Source organism: Myxocyprinus asiaticus, chromosome 21 (assembly GCF_019703515.2).
Source record: "Myxocyprinus asiaticus isolate MX2 ecotype Aquarium Trade chromosome 21, UBuf_Myxa_2, whole genome shotgun sequence".
Lineage (NCBI taxonomy): Eukaryota > Metazoa > Chordata > Actinopteri > Cypriniformes > Catostomidae > Myxocyprinus > Myxocyprinus asiaticus.
The window spans coordinates 39,133,582-39,156,081 of record NC_059364.1 but is presented as its reverse complement, the minus strand read 5'-3'; the positions used below and the strand labels follow the sequence as shown (position 1 = coordinate 39,156,081).

Below are 22,500 nucleotides of genomic sequence, written 5' to 3'. Positions count from 1 at the left end.
AAAATGCTGCCTCCGGAGGCTGTATATGGAGGTAGGATGAAAATAAGGTGCTTTTCAAACTGTTCGGAGACCAGTTTCCTAAAGAGTTCTGTTCATTCAAAACGGATGTCAGTTAAGCCATTAACTGATTAGGCATCAAGGGGCAAGTCAGCTGCCTACGTTTTTTGGATGCATCCCAAAGTAAAAGCGCGTCACGTGTGCTGTAAGTAAATATTCACTATGCACTGTATGTGCAATTGGTTTGATTAGATATTTTTTTAGTTAATGCGATTACTAACGTGGATATGACATCCATGGTTACTAGATTACTGTGTGTACTGTTATTTCCTTCTTCCTAATATATTAACAGTTTCTTCATGTGCAAATAAATTACTAAATTTGATGACAAAATAAAAATCAGAAGAAACTGCTACCATTTTAAATAGAATAATATTTTTTGTTTTGTGTGAAATTGAGTAAATATAGTGCTAAATAAGAGTTAATATTATTTGTTTTAGCAATTTTATGTTTGTTATTTACTATATTACATTGTGTGATATATCGGCATTGTATCGGCCTATCGGCCTATCTCTGGATATCGGCTTCGGCCATTAAAAAACCCATATCGGTCGACCACTACTAAATTTAAACCACATACATATATGGTTGCGGTGGTGTTAGTAAAAATCTGATTTCATGCATTATTTTGCTCTTCAGACTAAAACAACTGAACATATTTAAGTCAGATATTCCACAAAAACAGATGTTTGCTGCCTCTCTGAACAAAGCGTAACACTTTTCATCTCTCTGACATTGTTGGAACCCACTGTAATTTTTTTATATATATACTGTGTGTGTATATATATATAAACTTCTCTTTATTGAGTAAAGTTAGTCCCTTGGAAATAATAGTGCTTATTATTTTTCATCATGTTTTTAACATTGTTTTGTGGATGGTTTCAGATGATGGATGAAGATGTGACTGAGCCTGAGGAAGAGGGCGATGTGAAAGTGTTGGTGTTGTCCCCTCGTTGCTGGGTTGTGTCGGCTCCTTGCTACCTTGAGGACCCCAGCAAACACTTCCCTTCACAACTCTGCAATTACCTGGCTGCATTCACTGAGTTCTACACCAACAGTTAGTTCAAGTTCCACTTTACTGACATGCAATCTCTTGCCATGCTCAACGTTTTAGACAAACTGGATGTGTTTTCTAGGTTCGTCTAGGAATAGTTCACCCAAAAATCATAATTTCTCAACATTTACTCACCTTTATGCCCTCTCAAACTCTGACTTTCTTCTCCAGAACACAAAGATTTTATGATTGAGATATATGTTGTGTTTTGTCAATGGGGTCCAACACTTTCAAGCTGCAAAAAAGACACAACGGTAGCATAAAGGTAGTCTGTAAAACTCAAGTAGTTTAATCCATCATGATTTGAAGCTCGATTAGTGTACTGTGCTCTACGCATGCGTCAGATGCGACAAAGTGTAATCGAGCTTCAAATGATGATCGCCAAGGAGACTGCAGATGACAGGATTAGTGAAAAAGGAGTTAAATATTTAATTGGTTAGAAATTGCTCTTTATGTGCGCAATGTTTAATATCTGTAATGCGAAAAATTGGTCTTCAGAAAGCACAAATGACTGAAAACCCTGTTATAATAGGTTTTTTAAGAATGATGTTGAAGCCTTTGAACCTATCCCTAAAATCTTATTGGTTGATAGAAATGTTGGTCCTGGACCATCCGTGAAGGTTGTTGATCCTACTTGATAAAATCATGTTCACCATTAAAGATATTTGTCTAGTTTGATTGGTGGTTCTGTTCTGTTTTGATAGTAAATGTGTTTATATGTATCTGCTCTAAAGGTCAGCGCATGTATAGCTTGACCCATAGTAAGCCGCGGCGGCTGCAGTGGACATGGCTTGGCCATGCAGAGCTTCAATACGGCTCATGCACTCTCTATGTCTCCACACTGCAGATGTACATCCTGCTACAGTTCAACCAACTAGAGGTACTCCATGAAAACACACAAAAAAAGATCAACCTGGACATAAGATTGCAGATGTATATTAACTGTCTTTAGAATTGTTGACTTGCCTCTGTTTTTTTTTTTTCTCCAGGATGTTAGTGTGGAGGCTCTGCAGCAGTCCACGGGTCTCTCTCCAGCGATGCTGACTCATGCAATCAAACCACTCACTGCAGAGAAGGGCGTTCTCACTCACATAGGCTCTAACCAGGACCCCATGAAGGGTGAGCATCCCCTCCCCCCATCTCTCCTCTTATTCCTTCTCAAAATAAGAAAACAGACTGTGAAAAGTGGTGTAACAATTCATTAGTGTTCTCTATGATCCTGCTAATGCAGCTGCATCATCACTGCATCTTAAAATATGACTTTTAAATAATATACTTTTAAATAATGTGTTAGGAAATAGTCATTTAAAATGCTAAAGTTTGAGTTACTTTGCTAAAGTAGATTATTACAATATTAAAAAATATGCACAGTGGGGTCCAAAATTTAGGTGAAATCTAATTTAAACCTGGAAAATTGGGCTGTCACAATTATGACTATTGTCTGTTTTAGGGTTTTCACGATAATGATGATTATTGTCATTCAACTTGGTGTATGTGTGCTTAATACACCTTAAGAAGTAATTTATTCATTTTTAACATTTACATGATTTTCTTTAAGGTTTTAAAGGGTCATGAACCCCGTTTCAGCACAGTTCAGTTCTCACCACAGTTCCAAAAAATGCCAGAGTAAGGGCAGTAAGGGAGTAAGGTCAGCAGTTAAATGAGGGGAAGAGGGGATGACACATCAACATCAACAGTCATCGAGGTCACGTGACGCCATGCATGGATCGGATGTTTGAATGGCGAGCTCTGCGCACTTTGCTAGTTGTAATACCTTTTATGACATAAACCGGTGAGATTCGATACACTTGGTTCCATAACTGTTCTAGGAGGACGTATATCAAAGAATTCATAATACTCGGGCTCTGGAGACATTAAAAGACACTTATGTGCTCAAGCTGACGCTCCCGAGCAGGCCCCAAGCCAGGGAGTCGATTTGGTCGTGGAAATGCGGTGAGAGATGTTGAACATGTCAGCAATGCTGAGGAAGGCCGTTGCTGACTTGGAGGATCTTGTTGTGGTACGTCGATCGATCACTGCCATGGAGGCAAAATTTACTGATGTGGTCACAAGAGTGGGGGATGTCCAGAAACGGATCATTTCTCGACATTATCTGGAGACATTTAATGGATCGTTAAACGATTATCTGGAGTCATTGGAGAGGGAATTATCTGCTAATCTACTAGCGACCAAGGTGGATTTGGAGCGTGTCTGGGAGAAGTTGGAGGACATGGAAAACCATAGCTGGCGGAATAACATCCGTATCATGGGGCCCCGGAGGAGGTGGAGGGACGGGATATGGTGGAATTCCTGGATGGGCTCTTTCCATGTCTGCTCGACATAGCAGGCCATAAGATGGAAATTGAGCGAGCTCACAGGGTTCCGGCTCGGCAGTCCGCTGAGGGAGACAGGCCAAATTTCTGAGATCATCCGATAAAGATTTCTTAGAAGAACCACAGCATTTTCTTGTTTCCAGACTTTGCGAACTCGACGAGAGAAATGTGATCTATTCAAGGAATGCAAGAAACTTTTACATCAACGGAAGATCGCTTTTACACTGATATTCCTGGCCAAATTGAAAATAGATGCTAAGGATGGCTGTAAAACATTCACATGCCCACAGCAAGCGATGTCCTTCATAAAGTCAGTGGAGTATGTCACTTTGTGGTACTCAGGTTGCAGCGGAATGGACCGGCTCACTGAACATTCGTTTGACTGTCTGAAGAATCTGCGTGCTCTTTTTGTGCTGGTTCCGCCTAGCGGCTGGAGTTTATTTTGTAGAATAACATCAACAGTCATTTCTCGTCCATTTCACTTTAACTGCGTTAATATGAAAGTTTCTCACGAATGCACACTGTAATTCACAACTACACACAACAACATGTACAAATATATTATACACCGTTGTATTATCCACAAATATATACAGGTGATTTAATGCACATATAAATGAGCCGTCAGAGCTATTTAAAGAATATATAATGTGCTTTTGCATCTTTAATTACTTTTGAGAGTGTTAAAATATGCAACGTTGAGTAACAAGTATAAGTGGTTTGATCGGTTAATGAATAGGATGGTATCGCATCGTGTCTGACCACGTCTTTCAAACGAGCTCCGATCGGTCCAGCTGTTCATAAATCCAGAAGCTCTTCGGTTAAAACTGTACAAACTGTGATCATCTTTTCAGGGGTCCTGAGATTGAACAAGAGGTCCCTCTCTCAGAGCTCAGACAGACACGGTTACCATTTCCTGCTTCCCAAGCAGACCTACCTGAATGTGGATGAAGATGCTGCACTCACACTGGAGAAGAAGAGGAACTACATGTACTGTCTCATTGTGCAGATCATGAAGGATGAGAAGGAGATGCATATTGACAATTTGGTGTTCAAGGTAAAGTATAGATTCACAAAGCAGGAAGCTTAAGAGAATGAGGCCTATCAAATTATTTTTTATATATCATATAAGTTATGATATATCTGCATGTACTGTATTTTTTTCTAAATGAGTTTTTGTGTTTTTTTTTTACTTTTTTTTTTTTTTTTTTTTTTTTTTTTTGTGTGCTTGTTTGTTGTGATGTCACAGGTGTTGGACAGGTGTCAGAATCAGGAGGCGACTCGACCTCAAGGCTCGGTCCGCTTCAGCTGCAGTACGACTGATGTCCTCTCCTGCATCATGCATGTCATCAACAGAGGCTACCTGCGGCGTAACGAAGAGAGCCCACACATCGTGGAGTTCTTGATGGAGGATCCCACGACGCCCCGCAAGGGCCAGGCGCAGTTCTCCTTCAAGATGGACGTGACGAAGAGCACTGCAGGCAACAGCGAGTCCAACACCAGGTGTGCTGATGACCCTTAAACCTTGACCTCTAGACCCCCCGTGCAGGACAGGAGGCAGAGAACAGGAGATGTGGCTTTGATTTAAGTTTTTCCTCCCCTCTCAGGGCTGATTTTTGTTTTTTGTTTTTCTGAAACTAGATTATGCCAAACAGGCTCTCTTTGCAGGGCAAGCACATTGTCTGTCCTGGTTTTTTCTTGTTGTAAGCTCTTTTCAAATTTTCTGTGTGTGTTGCCCTGTTCCTAAACCTAGTGAGCTCCCTATCTAGATCAAGGAGGTCTTTAATACATGGAGAGAGCGATCCGTTAGCGTTCCCATTAATTTTAAGGGCAGTTGCTCAGCTGGAGCATAAACCCTCTGAAAGAACACAATTTGAATTCAGCTAATTTGAAAGGATTTGAAAAGGAATAGAGAATCATACTTTTTGGAACCAGATGGTGTAGTTGATTGTATTGGAACCAATTGTAAGTCGAGTTTCTCATGAGGAGCACTATTTTTGTGGCTTGCAAAGTTGCTGCCATTGTTGTGAGCAGAGCTGGGTATTGATACAGATATCCCGATTCAGTTCGATTCTGATTCACAAGCTCTCGATTCGATTCAATATCGATTCATATGGGTTTATTTCAGTTATAATGTCCCTTTTGCTTACATATAAAAAAAATTCTAAATGATAAAATCCTTTTAACTAGGTATATTAGGAAAATATACATTTTACTAATTATATTTTATTACCTTTTCTTCGTTTTGGTCACATTTTGGCTTTTTAAAAATGAACAAATATATTCAATCAATAAATAAGATATTATATTTAATATATTCTTTTGTTACATATTTATTGTTAAATTGCATAATTTGTATATTTGCAAGTATTTTCATTGATTTGTTGAACACGTGCTAAAACCGGTACTGTCTCTTTAACAAAAAACAGCATTTCTGTAAATGCCTTTAAATGAGCGCATGTTAACTAAAGAGGACTCGAATGGCTTTACCTCATCTGTGTGATGCATGATTAGAATAAAAAAATAAAAATGTACTTGCTTTTGATCAGCAACTGACTGTAAAGAACAGAAAGGGTATTAAGAGACAGTATTCAATGTAAAATGGGTTGCGTGGATCTTGTCTTGAACACTCATTACACGGAACAACTTTTATACTCAACACACTGTGAAATGTAAACATTTACCAGCCAGTTGCCAAATATATTCACTTTAGTCACATAGTGTGAAATTTGATTGCAAATGCGAGTGATTTCCTCTCATTGTAGTGGAGGGTTGCGTATTTAGTGAAAGATTGATCTTGGGATTTAAGAATCGATATCGAGATTGTTCAAATGAAGATTGCAGTTAACTGGAAAAACAATATTTTTACCCATCTCTAGTTATAAGGTTCCATCTTGGTTAGTTTGCCGCCTTAGAAGGCAGCTGCTTATGTAGGCAGTAGACAGGAAGGTAGCTCACTAGGTTTTGGAACAGAGCCTGTGTGTGAGGCAGGAGCTTCACATTTGCACAGGAGGTCTTTTGCTGCTTGTTTTATTTATTTTTTTATGTTATCTGTTCTGGTCTGAGAGCTACCAAAGTTATGGAACGCCTTAGGAGATGCTATTTTTTAATTCTGCAATTCTTAAATGGAGACTAGCACTAAAGTTTTCTGTTATAAATTAAAGGTTGCTCTGTTCTTGTTTTCACTTAAAGATGAAGCATGTAATTTCTGTGCCACTTTCGACACCAAACCAAATTATGCAAAAATAATGGCCGTTTGCTAACAAGTTTCAAACACTCCCCCGTCCTGCCCCAAATCCCACTATTGTTTGAGGCAGTGTTGCTGTGTCTGCTCAAGTAAATAGATTGCAGTTCTACTTGGTGCCGCTAATGGAGCAGAAATAACATACTTCAAATTTTAAGAATCACTTTATTGGCAGTTTCTTTTAAAGAAGACTTAAAAAAAAAAAAAAAATCTATACTTGAATATACAGTATGTTTTGGTGTTTCCCCATATGTATTCAGCAGTGATGCTGCTGAAATTTCACATGGCTCATTAATATTCTTGATGCAACGTAACACTTGCCAGCCCTTTCTACATTGCGCGAAATAGTGATGTTTCGTTCGTCAAAGAATCAAATTGTATTTCTCGTTCACTGAAGTCTCTCCCATTTTAAATCAGTGAGCTCTAATTTTAAGCACGAGACTGCTTTGTTGGCTTTTCATGCCTGTAAAGACTGACTATAGCGCTAGCCAATAGCATTCGAGTGCGGGCTGTGAGGGAGCATATCATTGGTTTGACCCATTGAACGAATACACGCCTTCACTGAACGAGTGAGGATCAGGATCTGTTGACCAACTGAACAAGAGGAGCAGGTATGTCGTTTGTTTACTTCGGTAATCTTGTTCTACAAGACGAGAAAGTGGCTGGATGAATTATGAGTAAAAGTGACTGATTACAATGAATTCAGGACGTAACTGAATAACTTAAAATTATTTTTAGGCTAATATTGTTGCCTTTTTGTATAGTCATGCACAGCAGTTAGATATGCTTTGTTGCATTTGTGGGGAAAACGCTTATGATGCTTAAACACTCTTCTGAATTATCATAGTAGATTTGTAGGTAAGTATAATTAGACTTTCGGTTGTGAGCGACTTAGTGGTTCAGTGGTTACTCAAGACATAAAAGACATTCATTTGTTGCCATCCACTAATTCAATTTGACATTTATTGTAGTAATAGGTTTTTGTGGTTTTTGATATAACTATAAACTATAGAAATATATAATTAATTTGTGTTTTATATTTTTTGTTAATAAATGGAAAACAAAAAGGAAAGATTAGGACAGATGAAATGTACTGCTAATAAATAGACCGTTACAGTAATATATGGTTTGTCTGTTTTCTTCAAGCAATTTAAGATATTTTTGATAACTATATAAATGTTTATTATAGAAAATAACAATATTCTGAAATAATATTAGCTGGCTACCTTAAATAATGTAAAAACACAGATTTGAGTGAAATGCATTAAATGTACAAATCTAACAGTGTCATTGGGAGCTGAGTTTATATTATACATTTTTATTTATGTTTAATAAAAATTGTGGATGTCATTTTCTGTGATGAGACATTTCATTATTTGACAGTTATTTCTACAGCTACCTAGGCTTCCAGAGCCCTTCAAGTGTCAAAAGCTCCCAGTATATAAAAACACACGACATGGTGAACATGAATAACGCATCTATAAACATTCTAAGGATGTTTTAAAACTATTCCTCCACCGATGCGCATAAATATGGGTCCGGCGTTGTAGGATGCACAACAGCACCACTGCAGAAAAAGCTCCTAGGGGAAACACTGTTTATACAGAACAGAATTCTGGCATAAATATGTTAAATATATTGAAAAGGCAACTTTAAGCTATTTATGTTTTAACACGTTTAAAAAAATAAATAAAGACATTTTAAATTTTGAATCATATTTGTTGCTCATTTATTTTATATATATATATATATATAACATTTAATTTAATTCAATTATTTTAAGTCTAAATAAATTAAAAGAGGCTTTCAACCCCAGTTTCTTCAGAATATGCCAGATTTTATTTTAATAAATTATAGGTGATAAATGTTTAAAAATTAACATTAATAATTTAAGAATAATTTTCATATTAGACCTTATTAAAAACAGGTTCATATGAGTAAGTTAAACGTTTTCTTAGACCAGCATCAAATCATAAAATGTTTCCGGTTTTATAGGAAAATTTTTGATGATCAGGCTCATATGGAATGCGTGCCCACAGAACTCTGCAGATTTCCACACAGTTGGAATGGTATCCTCAAAATTTTTACATATCCTCTGCCTCTTGAGTTTTTAATAAATATTTTGTTTATAATAAATATATACTGGCAGCCAAACGATTGGAATAATGTACAAATTTTTCTCTTATGGAAAGAAATTGGTACTTTTATTAACCAAAGTGGCATTCAGCTGATCACAATGTATAGTCAGGACATTAATAATGTGAAAAATTACTATTACAATTTGAAAAAAAATTTAAGAATGTCTTAAACTACTTCAAAGAGTTTTCATCAAAAAATCCTCCACGTGCAGCAATGACAGCTTTGCAGATCCTTGGCATTCTAGCTGTCAGTTTGTCCAGATACTCAGTTGACATTTCACCCCACACTTCCTGTAGCACTTGCCATAGATGTGACTGTCTTGTCGGGCACTTCTCACACACCTTACAGTCTAACTGATCCCACAAAACTCAATGGGGTTAAGATCCATAACACTCTTTTCCAGTTATCTGTTGTCCAATGTCTGTATTTCTTTGCCCACTCTAACCTTTTCCTTTTGTTTTTCTGTTCCAAAAGTGGCTTTTTCTTTGCAATTCTTCCCATAAGGCCTGTACCGCTGAGTCTTCTCTTTACTGTTGTACATGAAACTGGTGTTGAGCGGGTAGAATTCAATGAAGCTGTCAGCTGAGGACATGTGAGGTGTCTATTTCTCAAACTAGAGACCCTGATGTACTTATCCTCTTGTTTAGTTGTACATCTGGCCTTCCACATCTCTTTCTGTCCTTGTTAGAGCCAGTTGTTCTTTGTCTTTGAAGACTGTAGTGTACACCTTTGTATGAAATCTTCAATTTTTTGGCAATTTCAAGCATTGTATAGACTTCATTCCTCAAAACAATGATTGACTGACAAGTTTCTAGAGAAAGCTGTTTCTTTTTTGCCATTTGTGACCTAATATTGACCTTAAGACATGCCAGCCTATTGCATACTGTAGCAACTCAAAAACAAACACAAAGACAATGTTAAGCTTCATTTAATGAACCAAATAGCTTTCAGCTGTGTTTGATATAATGGCAAGTGATTTTCTAGTACCAAATTAGGTATTTAGCATGATTACTCAAGGATAAGGTGTTGGAGTGACGGCTGCTGGAAATGGGACCTGCCTAGATTTGATCAAAAGTTACTTTTTTCAAATAGTGATGGTCAAAAGTACCAATTTCCTTCTGAAACAGCAAAATCTGTACATTATTCCAAACTTTTGGCTGCCAGTGTATTTATCATAAATTTTAAAATAAAATTATAAAAAATATATTTATTAATATTTTTTAATAAAACTGTAGTTATGCTTTCAGCAAATGTAGCTTGTGCTTTCAGCTACCAATGAGAATGTAGTGATCTTAGCTCTGTTTAACACATTTGACCATGTTTAAATCCATTCCGCAGATTCAACGCAGAAAATGTGAAATCACTGCAGATTCCGTCTAGGCCTGCTGATGGGGCAAAAACTGTGAAAGTCTGATTTAAAGAGAGAATTTACCCAAAAATGAAAATTCTGTCCTCATTTACTCACCGTCATGTTGTTCCAAACCTGTATGACTTGCTTTCTTCCATGGAACAGAAACATAGCTTAAAGGCATAATTGCATCTACTTTTTCTTTTCTTTTTTTCAAAATAATGAAAGTGAATGGTGACTGAGGTTATCATTTTGCCTAAAATCTCCTTTTGTGTTTCAAAAAAGAAAGAAAATCATACAGGTTTAGAACAACATGAGGTAAGTGATGACCAAATTTTCATTTTTGGGTAAACTATCCCTTTAAAATGCCCATGTCAGCCCTTTTAGAAGCCGCAGTCACATAATGACTTTGTGTATATATCTCCTCCTGCAGCCTGGGAGGCCTTATAGTTCTCCCGCAGCATACGGAGGATGGCGTGCTGGAGACTGTTCTGTTCTCCATGGGTCGCACAATGACTCAAGAGGAGGTCAAGCAACTGATGCAGCGCACAGTACAGCAGGTGGCAGGAACCCTGAGCCTAGATTTGGACCGGGCTGAGCACCTGCTAATACACTGCAAATGGAACGTGGACATTTTGATCCAGCGATACACTGATGACCCAGACTCCCTGGTGCTGGCTGCTGGCCTTAAGATCCGCAACCCCCAGCCAGCCCCTGGCCCTGTGACCCAATGTCCTGTGTGCCTTTCCCAGTCCAAAGAGAGTGACCCGCCTCCCATGCTCTGCTGCATGCATTACTGCTGCAGGGTGAGTGCAGCACTAAAGCCTTCTCTGAGTCCAGAGTTTAATATATTTACACGTTTCGCCTTGCTTGTTTCGCCATCACCCCAGCCCCACTTAAACCCGGCCATGGTAAAGCCACTTTTTATTTCATGGGGTCTTTTAAAAGTACAACCGTTAAAGGAATCGTTCACCCAAAAATTTAAATTTTGTCATTATTTACTCCCCCTGATGTCCTGGGCAAGGGGCTGGGGCTGTCAAGTTTTAAAACTATATGTTTGGAACAAGATGAGGGCTTTCCATTTTTGGGTGAGCTATCCCTTTAAGAACAACAGACATAAGTCGGTTTAGCTCGCATATATTGTTCCATGGCCTGAAGTCTTAGTTTTAGAGCATGATTTGATGTGCACATTTATATGACCTCATGTTAAATTGTGTTTTAAGAGTTGTGTTTTTCATGATTTTCCATCAGTCCTGCTGGCAGGAGTATCTCACTGCTCGGATCGAACAAAACCTGGTGATGAGCTGTGACTGTCCCATCACAGATTGTCGGGCTCAGCCAACCTCCAAGTTCTTTCACAACATCCTCACTGATAAGGACACTATTGCCAAAGTATGTGTGTTTATAACACAAACACAGTGGGTTGAGGGACTTGGGGAATTATTTTGTCTCCTGATCTTGTATGGATTTTCACTTGCAGTATGACAGTGCCCTTCTGCGTGGCTTTGTGGAGTGCTGCTCCAACCTGACCTGGTGTACAAACCCTCAGGGCTGTGACCAGATCCTGTGCAAGGAGAACATTGGCAGCATGGGCACCTGCTCCAAGTGCTGCTGGTCTTCCTGTTTCAGCTGCAACTTCCCAGAGGTAATATGCCTATTCGAATGCTTTAGTACTGCAAACAAACATCCTCATTCAGTATGTTTACATGCTTACAAGGATAATAATGACATTTAAAGCCTGATCTATCAAGTATGATACAAAAACATACAAATTGTATTCATTTAATTATTTTTTGTCTGTAGGTGAAAAAAGAAAACAGCTAATTAAAAAAAAAAATTGATTTGTGATATTTTATACTGTATGTCAGGATTTGTAGGGGTAACATTAGTTACTGCACTATGAACTAACAATGAACAATTGTATTTTAATAAATTAAACATTAACCATTATTAAGTAAAACTGTAAAAGATCATTTGTTCATTATTAGTTCATGATACTGAATGCATTTATGAATGTTAACAAATATGACCTTATTAAAGTGCTACCAAATATTGTTTCACTCCCACTGAAATCAAACTGTTAAAGTGCATGTAAATGTATTGATAGTGAGTTATTGATCTGTTGGGTGAATCTCACAAAAACTGTCAAGGTCAAATTTCACATGTACAGGTCATATTTTACACCCAAATTGAAATAAATAAATTATATTCTGCTTAAAGAAATTGAAGCACATTTTTAATATATTCATTACCGTTATGTGAAAAAAAACAACAACAATGATATATGTATTTTTTTTATTGTAAAGTGTTCATACATCATGGTAGTATTTGTTGTACCTTAAATTTATGCAGATTTAAATACTTTTAAAAAATCATTGCATTACATTTATTTTAACTGTTATAGAATAAAAAAAACTGTATTATAGTAATGAGAATCTATTTAGAATCTTTGATAATAATGGGAATAACGGGAACTACAAGTAAAACTTCCAGATGCATTGTGCTGAAGAGAATTTGGGGAGTGCTTAGTTGTCATAAAAATAATGTCACAATGCCAGAAATCTTAATGGCTTCATTGTTTTTAAGCAAAATATATATTTTTTTCTTTTAAGTTTTAGGGTGTCCTGGACATGTTACCGTAAGATTCACCTTGCTAGGCAATAAGCCTAACAGTAAGACTTTGTTTTGTGAAGTTATCCAGTATAATCTGTACTCATGCCTCTATAATCTCACCGGTTCCCCTGTCAGGCGCACTACCCAGCTAGCTGCAGTCACATGTCTCAGTGGATGGATGATGGAGGATATTATGAAGGAATGAGTATGGAAGCACAGAGTAAACATCTGGCCAAACTTATATCCAAGCGCTGCCCCAGCTGCCAGGCCCAGATCGAGAAAAATGAAGGTTGCCTACAGTAAGTATACACACACAAATGCAATAACAAAGGACAAATCAGTATCATTACTACCACCATAGGAGAGATGAAAATGTCTAATGTCCTTATGTTGCATTAATTTCCTTTCTGAAGAATTATGCAAAATCTCACTTCAGCTTAAGTCTGAAGTTATACCTGAAACTCCATATCTCCCTGTAGTATGACATGTGCCAAATGTAACCATGGATTCTGTTGGAGATGTCTAAAGCCTTGGAAGCCAACACACAAAGATTACTACAACTGCTCAGCCATGGTAAGTATCTTCAGAAGATGGATTGTAGTATATTGCATGTAGATGTACATGTGAAATAGTTTTGCTGAAAAATTGTTGTGTCTGGATGCAATACTAAAACAATTATATCTCAGTATTTCTCAGCCCTATTTTTCAGGAGATATTTGATATTACTAAATACATCTATTTGCTCTAAAATGGTATGAAATGGTGAATTTTGTTTCTTTTCAATCAGAGGAACCATCCTTTTTAAACTAAATAGCTGGTGTTTCTAAAGAGATTCAAAATGTTAAATGCATTCATTAAAATGGTACAAATCTAGTTAAAATAGATAAGATAATCAAGGCATGTCTGATCTTATTTTACTAAAACTTTTTAATATTGGAAAAAGGCCACACAGGGACATCATGAACATTTCTGTGTGATGATGCATTTGAATCGTTGAATCTAAGTTTTGAATTAATTATTAATTTAAACTGAGAATTTAAATTGATTCACGGAAATGAATCGAACTTATCAACTCTAATGCTGTTTTATTTTCTACTGAAGTTTAAATCAAAGACACTATTAAAGCAGCTCTCTCTTAACGCTCTCATACTTGAAAGTCATGAGACAAGGAGAGATCGCAAAACTAATCTAATGACACGTCTTCAGGAGACTTAACGGCCAAATTAAAAGCACGTTGAAATCATTACAATATTCACAATGTTGCTTAATTTTATATTGGCAGCAAAATTATTGTGAATATATTGTGAATATTTCATATGTCAACAACCCCAAAAAGTTAAGCACATTAAATATGTAATTACAGGTCAGCAAAGCTGCAAGACAAGAGAAGAAGTTCCAAGACTACAATGAGAGATGCACGTTTCATAACCAGGCCAAGGTTTGTTGGAGCCTTTCATTCCATTCATTCCTAGCTTGTTTTTGTTGTTGTTTTTTTTTTTTTTTTTTTTTTAAGTTATCCATTTTTGTATGTAAAAATATTTCTGCTTATTATTTTATGCAGGACTTTGCAATCCATCTGGAGAACAAGGTGTTTTCTATTAATGAAGCTTTACAGATGAAGTCTTTGACATTTGTCATCGATGCCTGCAAGATTCTTGCCCAAGCTCGGAAGGTGTGAACCTCTAAATGGCTTTAAATTGTCAATTGTTTTCAGTATTTCTATTAGTTTTCCTTATCCTTAGATTTCTGATTTGTCATGTAGGTGCTGGCTTACTCGTGTGTATACAGCTATTACAACCAGGACACTGAGAAGATGGATGTGATGGAGCAGCAGACTGAAGCTCTGGACCTTCATACTAATGCTCTGCAGATCTTACTCGGTTGGTATTATAGGGTATCCATGGGTCATTAAAAAGTATTTAAAAGTATTCAATTGGATGAGCTGATACCTGCATTACCCTGTATTAGGAAATTACAAAATACTTGTAAATGCACCCCTGTGTATTGTTGTTGTGTAAAGATGGTTATTTAGACATAACTTTTGAAATAGTTGTTAAAATGGTTTGTTGTTAGTTGTTAAAATACATTAAAATAGAACAATGTCTGCCTAGTTTTTCAGGAGCCTTGGTGCCTGATTTATTTTTTTTATTCATTTTTTTCATTTTCTCTATAGGCATTTAAAAAAAATATTCAATAAATAGTTCTTAGCATTGAATCAAACCAGCTAGCTTCCAGATAAATCACAATATTACAACCTTTAACAAGACTGATCTACTTATCCCATGAAGTATTGTGAATGATGTAGTCTAATACAGTACAATATAAAACTATTATAACTAATTTAAATGAATGGTAATTTATACTTTTTAAGTTTAATGCTAAATATTCAATTATATAGAAATATACAAGTTGTTTGAGAGTGATTCGATTACATTGTGCAATGTTTGGCTATTTTGCCGTGATTTCCGTTTCCATGGTGATAGCTACGGCGGCCCAGGGGTGCACAAAAAAGCTAAATTAGCAAAGCCAATTAAATATGAAAACACAACAAAATGAATCCTTAGCACAAGAAAATTAAGCAGCAACACAATTAAATTATCAGAAAAGTAAAGGTTTAATTTTGTTGTGTTGTGGCCTACTATTGAGACTAAATTAAGCTACAACACACTAAATGAAGATCTTTTCTGATAATTTCATTATGGCTTAATTTGGCTTAATGTGTTGTGACTTAATTTTGTTGTTGAGGGTTATTCCCGTTGTGTTTTCAGACTTTATTTGCTTTGTACCCCTTGGCCACTGTAGATAGCTGCTCAGACTGGCGGATCTTGCTTCAGGATTGTGGGTAGTGTAGTTTTTCAACTAGGAATTTTCCAGTTAAACAATGTTTAATAAAATGTAGTTGAATCCACAGATTTTTGTTGTCTTTTGATATGTGGAGCTCATTGTAGGTCTTTCTAGAGCCATTGGAAAGGTTTATACAGTAGTACTAGAAGCAATTTCTCTGTAGAGAACAAATTTGATTTTTACTTCTGATACCCATCTCTATTTCATTGCATTTAAACAAAACTAGCTGCTTATATGATATCTTTTGGTTATCATCAGAGGAGACACTGTTGCAGTGTACTGATCTGGCATCCTGCGTCCGACTCCTGAAACCTGAACACCTGAACACTGGTTTGGAGCTCATTCGCCGAATTCAGGAACGTCTTGTAGCCATCCTACAACACTCCACACAGGTAAATTCACACTTACATATCACTCACCTGGCCACAAATTCTTTCAGTACAATTTGTTTAGGGTTTAACACTTAACACAGCCTTGTTTATTAAAAGCCTGCTTTAAAGCAACACATTTGACTGTCTTCTTTATTTGCAGGACTTCCGTGTAGGATATCAGTCCAAGACTGGGCCAGACCAGGAGACTGCACAGGCCTCGAATCTGGCTAACAACACGGACACCAACAAAGAGTGAGCCATAACACATTTACAGAGAGACTGACACTTGATGATTCTTTTGAAGAGAAATTTAAAGCAATTATGTATTATTGCCAAAAATATGAAACATCAAAGATATCTCAATTAGGGTTTCCGTTATCCGGTAATTACTGGTTTTTGACAAAAACGTCACAATGTCTGACAAACTCCTTTAGTTGATGCCAAAAGTGTACAGTATGACACTGTCCCAATGATGACAGCGTTTCACTGCCACAGAGGTTTAAACTTTTCCGACAGCTTGCAAAAGTCATAATCCACAAAAGCAGCCAGCGTTATTTCCGTCTCGTATGCCTGCAGTGAGAAGCTTCTCACTTCAGAACTGCATTAAAACAGCCTTTAGTTGCCGTCTTCTGGAAGAGAATGACACCAGGCTTATGTGCATCTTAAGTTGTAGAGAAACGCTGTACACATTTGATTTTACATCGGCAGAAAAACTCTTCTGCGCTATGTAAAATCTGAGGAAAAAAGACAAAAAATTAAGTGGGAAAAATTAGCAAAGGTGAGAAATTTTATGACATACCTAATGATTTTTGTTCTTTTAATATTTCTTTGTGAATGATAAGATGTGTGGCAAATTGCAGTTTAGGGTCAGTCCATCTGAAGTGGTCCAATAATTGTAAAGTTGGTTGCTTGACTATTTCTAATTTTCCCAGTTTTTTTAGTATTGGTATTGCAAAACGAGTTTTTTATTTTAATTTTACTTGGTTTAACCACGGCTTTGTGTCGTGGCACACAACAAATTTTGGTTATACAGATGTTTACAGAAATCTCAGCTCAGGATGGTCCTAGATCCTAGAGCACATTACAAGGTACATAAACATTTTTCACATTCTTGTTCCTTAGATCTTACGTCCTAATGAAATGTTCAAGATCGCTGAACGTTCCACTTTTAGGGTAAATTTATAATAAGAAGGGTTCGAGTCTCAGTTCTCAATTTTTTTAGGGGGTACCTAGGTAAGTATAGTGTGCATGCAGAACATTTCTAGCTCTGTAACCAGTGGAATCTCAAACTCAATTTTTACAGCAGAATGCTACCATAGAGGACTTATTTCTGTGAAAATTTCAGGTTCCTGTAATCAACCCGAAAGTGAGGGGAAATGTAAAAAAAAAAATCACTTTCTCGCCCACATAAGAAAAATAAAATAAGAAGTCTCAAACCTGAAATGTTCTGCATGCACACTATATTTACCTAGGTACCCCCTAAAGAAAATGTAGGATTCCCATTATAAATTGACCCTAAAAGTGGAACTTTCAGCGATCCTGATCATTATATTAGCATGTAAGTTTTAAGTCTAAGGAACAAGAATGTGCTAAATGTTTATATACCTTGTAATGTGCTCTAGAGATCAGTTTTTGTTCCAAGGAGCTAGGACAATCCTGAGCTGAGATACTGAAGTGTTCGTTAAAAATCTGTATAACCAAAATTTGTCGTGTGCCATGACACAAAGATGGTTAAGCCACGTAAATTAAAAATAAAAACGGTTGTTTTGCAATACCAATACATAGAGGTAATCTCTCAAAAACAAAATTATTAGGAAAATTCTAAATAGTCAAGCAACCTATGTTGGACCACTTGAGATGGATTAACCCTTTAGTGTTTTGCTTTGCCCTCTGCTTTTGTTATGAATGTTTTTATGAATTAGATGGCAATTTAATGAATGCCGTTTTTTTTTTTTTTTTTTTTTTGTGGAAAAGCAGCTATAATGAACAAATGTTTATTGTTCATTAGACTTGATTGTGTCATTATTATATTGCATGTTATGTATTGTCCATCACATCACACCAGACACGTTGGCCGGGAATTATAAAGTTTACTGGACAAATTGAAAAAAATCTGGTCATCTCATTGCGGTATTTATTTTGCGCTGTAATGTGATGGACAGTGCATAACATGCAATATAACATTTCTTAGCAGAAACTCCGGTTTATATATTTATTTACTTTTAAAGATCTTTTTAACCAAATATCCATGGTTTCAGTAAAATACATTTTAAAAATTAAGTTAAAAATAATCAAGGCATGTTTTACACACTGTTTGTCACTAAATTAACACACAGAATTATATTTAATAACTTCCATTTACGTTCACATATATAACAATACATAGTAATAAACTGCAGTATTTTTCTGTTGTATTTTACTAAAATATTTAACTGTCAATCAATTAAAAATTATTCATTAATTGAATTAATTACAATTTATTATTATTATTTATTTAATTAATTGCATATGCCAATATTTGCTGAGAAAAGCCCCCAGACGAAAATAATTTAAAGATGGTTAAGGCAGATGAAAAAATTGACAAAAGGTGGCTTTAGAAGTCATTATATTTGTTTTATTATACTCACTATATACAGGTGCATCTCAATAAATTAGAATGTCGTGGAAAAGTTCATTTATTTCAGTAATTCAACTCAAATTGTGAAACTCGTGTATTAAATAAATTCAATGCACAGAGACTGAAATAGTTTAAGTCTTTGGTTCTTTTAATTGTGATGATTTTGGCTCACATTTAACAAAAACCCACCAATTCACTATCTCAAAAAATTAGAATACATCATAAGACCAATAAAAAAAACATTTTTAGTGAATTGTTGGCCGTCTGGAAAGTATGTTCATTTACTGTATATGTACTCAATACTTGGTAGGGGCTCCTTTTGCTTTAATTACTGCCTCAATTCGGCGTGGCATGGAGGTGATCAGTTTGTGGCACTGCTGAGGTGGTATGGAAGCCCAGGTTTCTTTGACAGTGGCCTTCAGCTCATCTGCATTTTTTGGTCTCTTGTTTCTCATTTTCCTCTTGACAATACCCCATAGATTCTCTATGGGGTTCAGGTCTGATGAGTTTGCTGGCCAGTCAAGCACACCAACACCATGGTCATTTAACCAACTTTTGGTGCTTTTGGCAGTGTGGGCAGGTGCCAAATCCTGCTGGAAAATGAAATCAGCATCTTTAAAAAGCTGGTCAGCAGAAGGAAGCATGAAGTGCTCCAAAATTTCTTGGTAAACGGGTGCAGTGACTTTGGTTTTCAAAAAACACAATGGACCAACACCAGCAGATGACATTGCACCCCAAATCATCACAGACTGTGGAAACTTAACACTGGACTTCAAGCAACTTGGACTATGAGCTTCTCCACCCTTCCTCCAGACTCTAGGACCTTGGTTTCCAAATGAAATACAAAACTTGCTCTCATCTGAAAAGAGGACTTTGGAACACTGGGCAACAGTCCAGTTCTTCTTCTCCTTAGCCCAGGTAAGACACCTCTGACGTTGTCTGTGGTTCAGGAGTGGCTTAACAAGAGGAATAAGACAACTGTAGCCAAATTCCTTGACACGTCTGTGTGTGGTGGCTGTTGATGCCTTGACCCCAGCCTCAGTCCATTCCTTGTGAAGTTCACCCATTGAATCGATTTTGCTTGACAATCCTCATAAGGCTGCGGTTCTCTCGGTTGGTTGTGCATCTTTTTCTTCCACACTTTTTCCTTCCACTCAACTTTCTGTTAACATGCTTGGATACAGCACTCTGTGAACAGCCAGCTTCTTTGGCAATGAATGTTTGTGGCTTACCCTCCTTGTGAAGGGTGTCAATGATTGTCTTCTGGACAACTGTCAGATCTGCAGTCTTCCCCATGATTGTGTAGCCTAGTGAACCAAACTGAGAGACCATTTTGAAGGCTCAGGAAACCTTTGCAGGTGTTTTGAGTTGATTAGCTGATTGGCATGTCACCATATTCTAATTTGTTGAGATAGTGAATTGGTGGGTTTTTGTTAAATGTGAGCCAAAATCATCACAATTAAAAGAACCAAAGACTTAAACTACTTCAGTCTGTGTGCACTGAATTTATTTAATACACGAGTTTCACAATTTGAGTTGAATTACTGAAATAAATGAACTTTTCCACGACATTCTAATTTATTGAGATGCACCTGTATATTATACTCAATATATATTATTATTATTATTATTATTATTACCATATCATTGAATATAAGCCTGTTACTGGCCTGCTGTCCACCGCAATCCATCAAATTCAGTTTTTCAATCTGTCCGTGCCAGACTTAAGGGATGTTCACACAGGATGGGTTTTGCTTTCAAAAACAGCGAAATGGAATAGTATAGAATCCAGGTGTCTCGAGACTTTTAACTTGACATGGTTTAAAAATGTGGCGCTCATGGCATAAGATTCTTGATAAAACAACTGGACGCGTTGTAGTTGTTAAAGACATCCCCCATCTAATGCATATTTACATAGATAAACAACTAAGTCAAAGCAGACGGATACAAGAATGGGCCCTTTGAGAATGTTCCCTTACTCATTCAGTGGTTGTGCTGCTTGCTCTCCATAACTGTGATTTGACGTAGTTTTCTCTGATTAATTGTGTAATTTTTTTCTTTGTGTTATTTTCTTTATAAATAATCATACTAAATTAACATGTTCAATTGACAGCCCTATTTTTAACATTAACATTTTTTGAATGATGACCCAAACAAATTGCTGAATAGAAGTTTCTTTTTTCATTTCAGGCCCAAATCAGATGGGGCCTCAGAGTCCGGAGACTCTGACAACAACAACTACGCTGGTGAAGATGCTGGTGATGAAGCAGAGGAGGATGATGAGTATGACGATGAATACGTTCCAGAATGGCACGAGGATTACGACGAGGAAGACATAGATGATGATGACTTCTTTTCTGATGACGATGAATCTGAAAACCTAGAAAGGGACTTCAGCCCTTTCGACTAAATTACCATGAGAGTGATAAACGTTGCTTACAGAATGTCTACGTGTATAGAAGTAGATGCTACAAATACCACGCCCATATGAAAATGATAAAGCAGTAAAAGTCACCATTTGTTACGGGAATCCAGAATGTTTCTTTTTAACGTGGTCTTTGCTTCGCATTTAGTTTCTACTTTGAGCCCTAGTATAATTTGGTTGCTACACCAAAAATATTTCATTTTAATTTAGGGTTATGCTACAGGCAGTTTCTTTGTTACAAAATTGTAACTTTGTTCATGGCTGATGATACTTTACTAAGTTCAATGAAGGATCATAATTGCAGTAGAGGTGATACATTTTTTTGAAACTGTTCATATTTTTGTTAACAAATAATATTTTTCGGGGTTGAAAATGGAAAAAGAAGGGATGTTAGGAAAAGTTTTTTATTTTAATCTGGTCAAAAGTAGGCATCATCATTGTGTATTATTTAGTTAAAATAGCAAAAGTACTTGCCTTTATTCCATTTTAAATACCTTTAAATGCATTCATGTACTACATTTCTGAGATGTTGGTACAGCATTTGAATGATCGTAAGCATTTGAAATGGGAAATATTTGCAAAGGTTTTGAAAAGAGAAAAACATCAGCATCTGTGTTTAAGGGCTGCAAGAAAAATGACAAGAGTCTCTCAGACAGCAGTCCATGACAAGGATGGTGCTTCAATGACCTGCTGGTTATGTCAGGCACCATTAAACTACAAACTCAACAATTGAACATTAGCCTGTCTCATTAAGATGTAATGGCAATAAATATTTAAAAGCTTGTCACATTATTTGCTAAGCAAAACATACCTTAATCGCTTTGTTCATCTTTTTTTTTTTTTTCTTTCCTCAAAAGAACGTTTTAAGTCTTTTTTGGACATGTTTATGTTCACTTGTATAGAGATGGAGATATAAAATATCTTCCAAAGACCGATTTTGAATTGAGATGAACCTATATATTCATATACTGTCTCATCTTCTGAAAAGTTTTCTCTGTTCAACTTAAAAATGAAGTTGCTCAACTTCAGCTCACAAAATAAATGCTTTCCTTCGAAATGAGAGGAGAGTTTTCTTTCCTTTTTGGGGCATTTTGACAAGAAGCTTAAAAGAATATTCCGATTTCAATAAAAGTAAAGCTTAATTGACAGAGTTTGTGGCATAATACTGATTACCACAAACATTTATTTAGGCCCATCCCTCTTCTTCCAGGAAAAAAAAAAAAAATCTGGGTTACAGTGAGGGACTTACAATAGAAATAAATGGGGCCAATTACACTATTATTAGTGCTGTCACGGAGACCACTGAGATATCGCCGGACACTTATTTCAGTAATCTCTTTCAGGGAGTAGGAACATCATTTTTCTGCATACATTTCCTTAAAAATATCAGCACCTTTAACAATGCGCTCTTTGTTAAAAACGGTGAAACGGCCACAGAAGGCTGAACATGGACCA

General features: G+C 36.5%; 1 protein-coding gene across 4 annotated transcripts in view; it reads left to right on the top strand.

Moving 5' to 3' along the window:
* The window catches only part of LOC127412404 (cullin-9-like), a 72,985-nt gene extending 50,883 nt beyond the window's left edge, over nucleotides 1–22,102 (top strand). For all 4 annotated transcript variants that reach the window (XM_051648726.1, XM_051648727.1, XM_051648724.1 and 1 more), the window contains 16 exons: nucleotides 943–1,114; nucleotides 1,846–1,991; nucleotides 2,101–2,230; nucleotides 4,299–4,501; nucleotides 4,694–4,947; nucleotides 10,609–10,981; nucleotides 11,427–11,567; nucleotides 11,656–11,820; nucleotides 12,924–13,087; nucleotides 13,268–13,361; nucleotides 14,152–14,226; nucleotides 14,350–14,460; nucleotides 14,551–14,668; nucleotides 15,891–16,024; nucleotides 16,164–16,255; nucleotides 20,811–22,102. In XM_051648726.1, the coding sequence (XP_051504686.1) occupies nucleotides 943–1,114; nucleotides 1,846–1,991; nucleotides 2,101–2,230; nucleotides 4,299–4,501; nucleotides 4,694–4,947; nucleotides 10,609–10,981; nucleotides 11,427–11,567; nucleotides 11,656–11,820; nucleotides 12,924–13,087; nucleotides 13,268–13,361; nucleotides 14,152–14,226; nucleotides 14,350–14,460; nucleotides 14,551–14,668; nucleotides 15,891–16,024; nucleotides 16,164–16,255; nucleotides 20,811–21,030 (2,592 nt within the window). In that variant the 3' untranslated portion in view covers nucleotides 21,031–22,102. The remainder of the gene's footprint in view (nucleotides 1–942; nucleotides 1,115–1,845; nucleotides 1,992–2,100; nucleotides 2,231–4,298; nucleotides 4,502–4,693; nucleotides 4,948–10,608; nucleotides 10,982–11,426; nucleotides 11,568–11,655; nucleotides 11,821–12,923; nucleotides 13,088–13,267; nucleotides 13,362–14,151; nucleotides 14,227–14,349; nucleotides 14,461–14,550; nucleotides 14,669–15,890; nucleotides 16,025–16,163; nucleotides 16,256–20,810) is intronic.
* The last annotated feature ends 398 nt before the right edge of the window (nucleotides 22,103–22,500 follow it).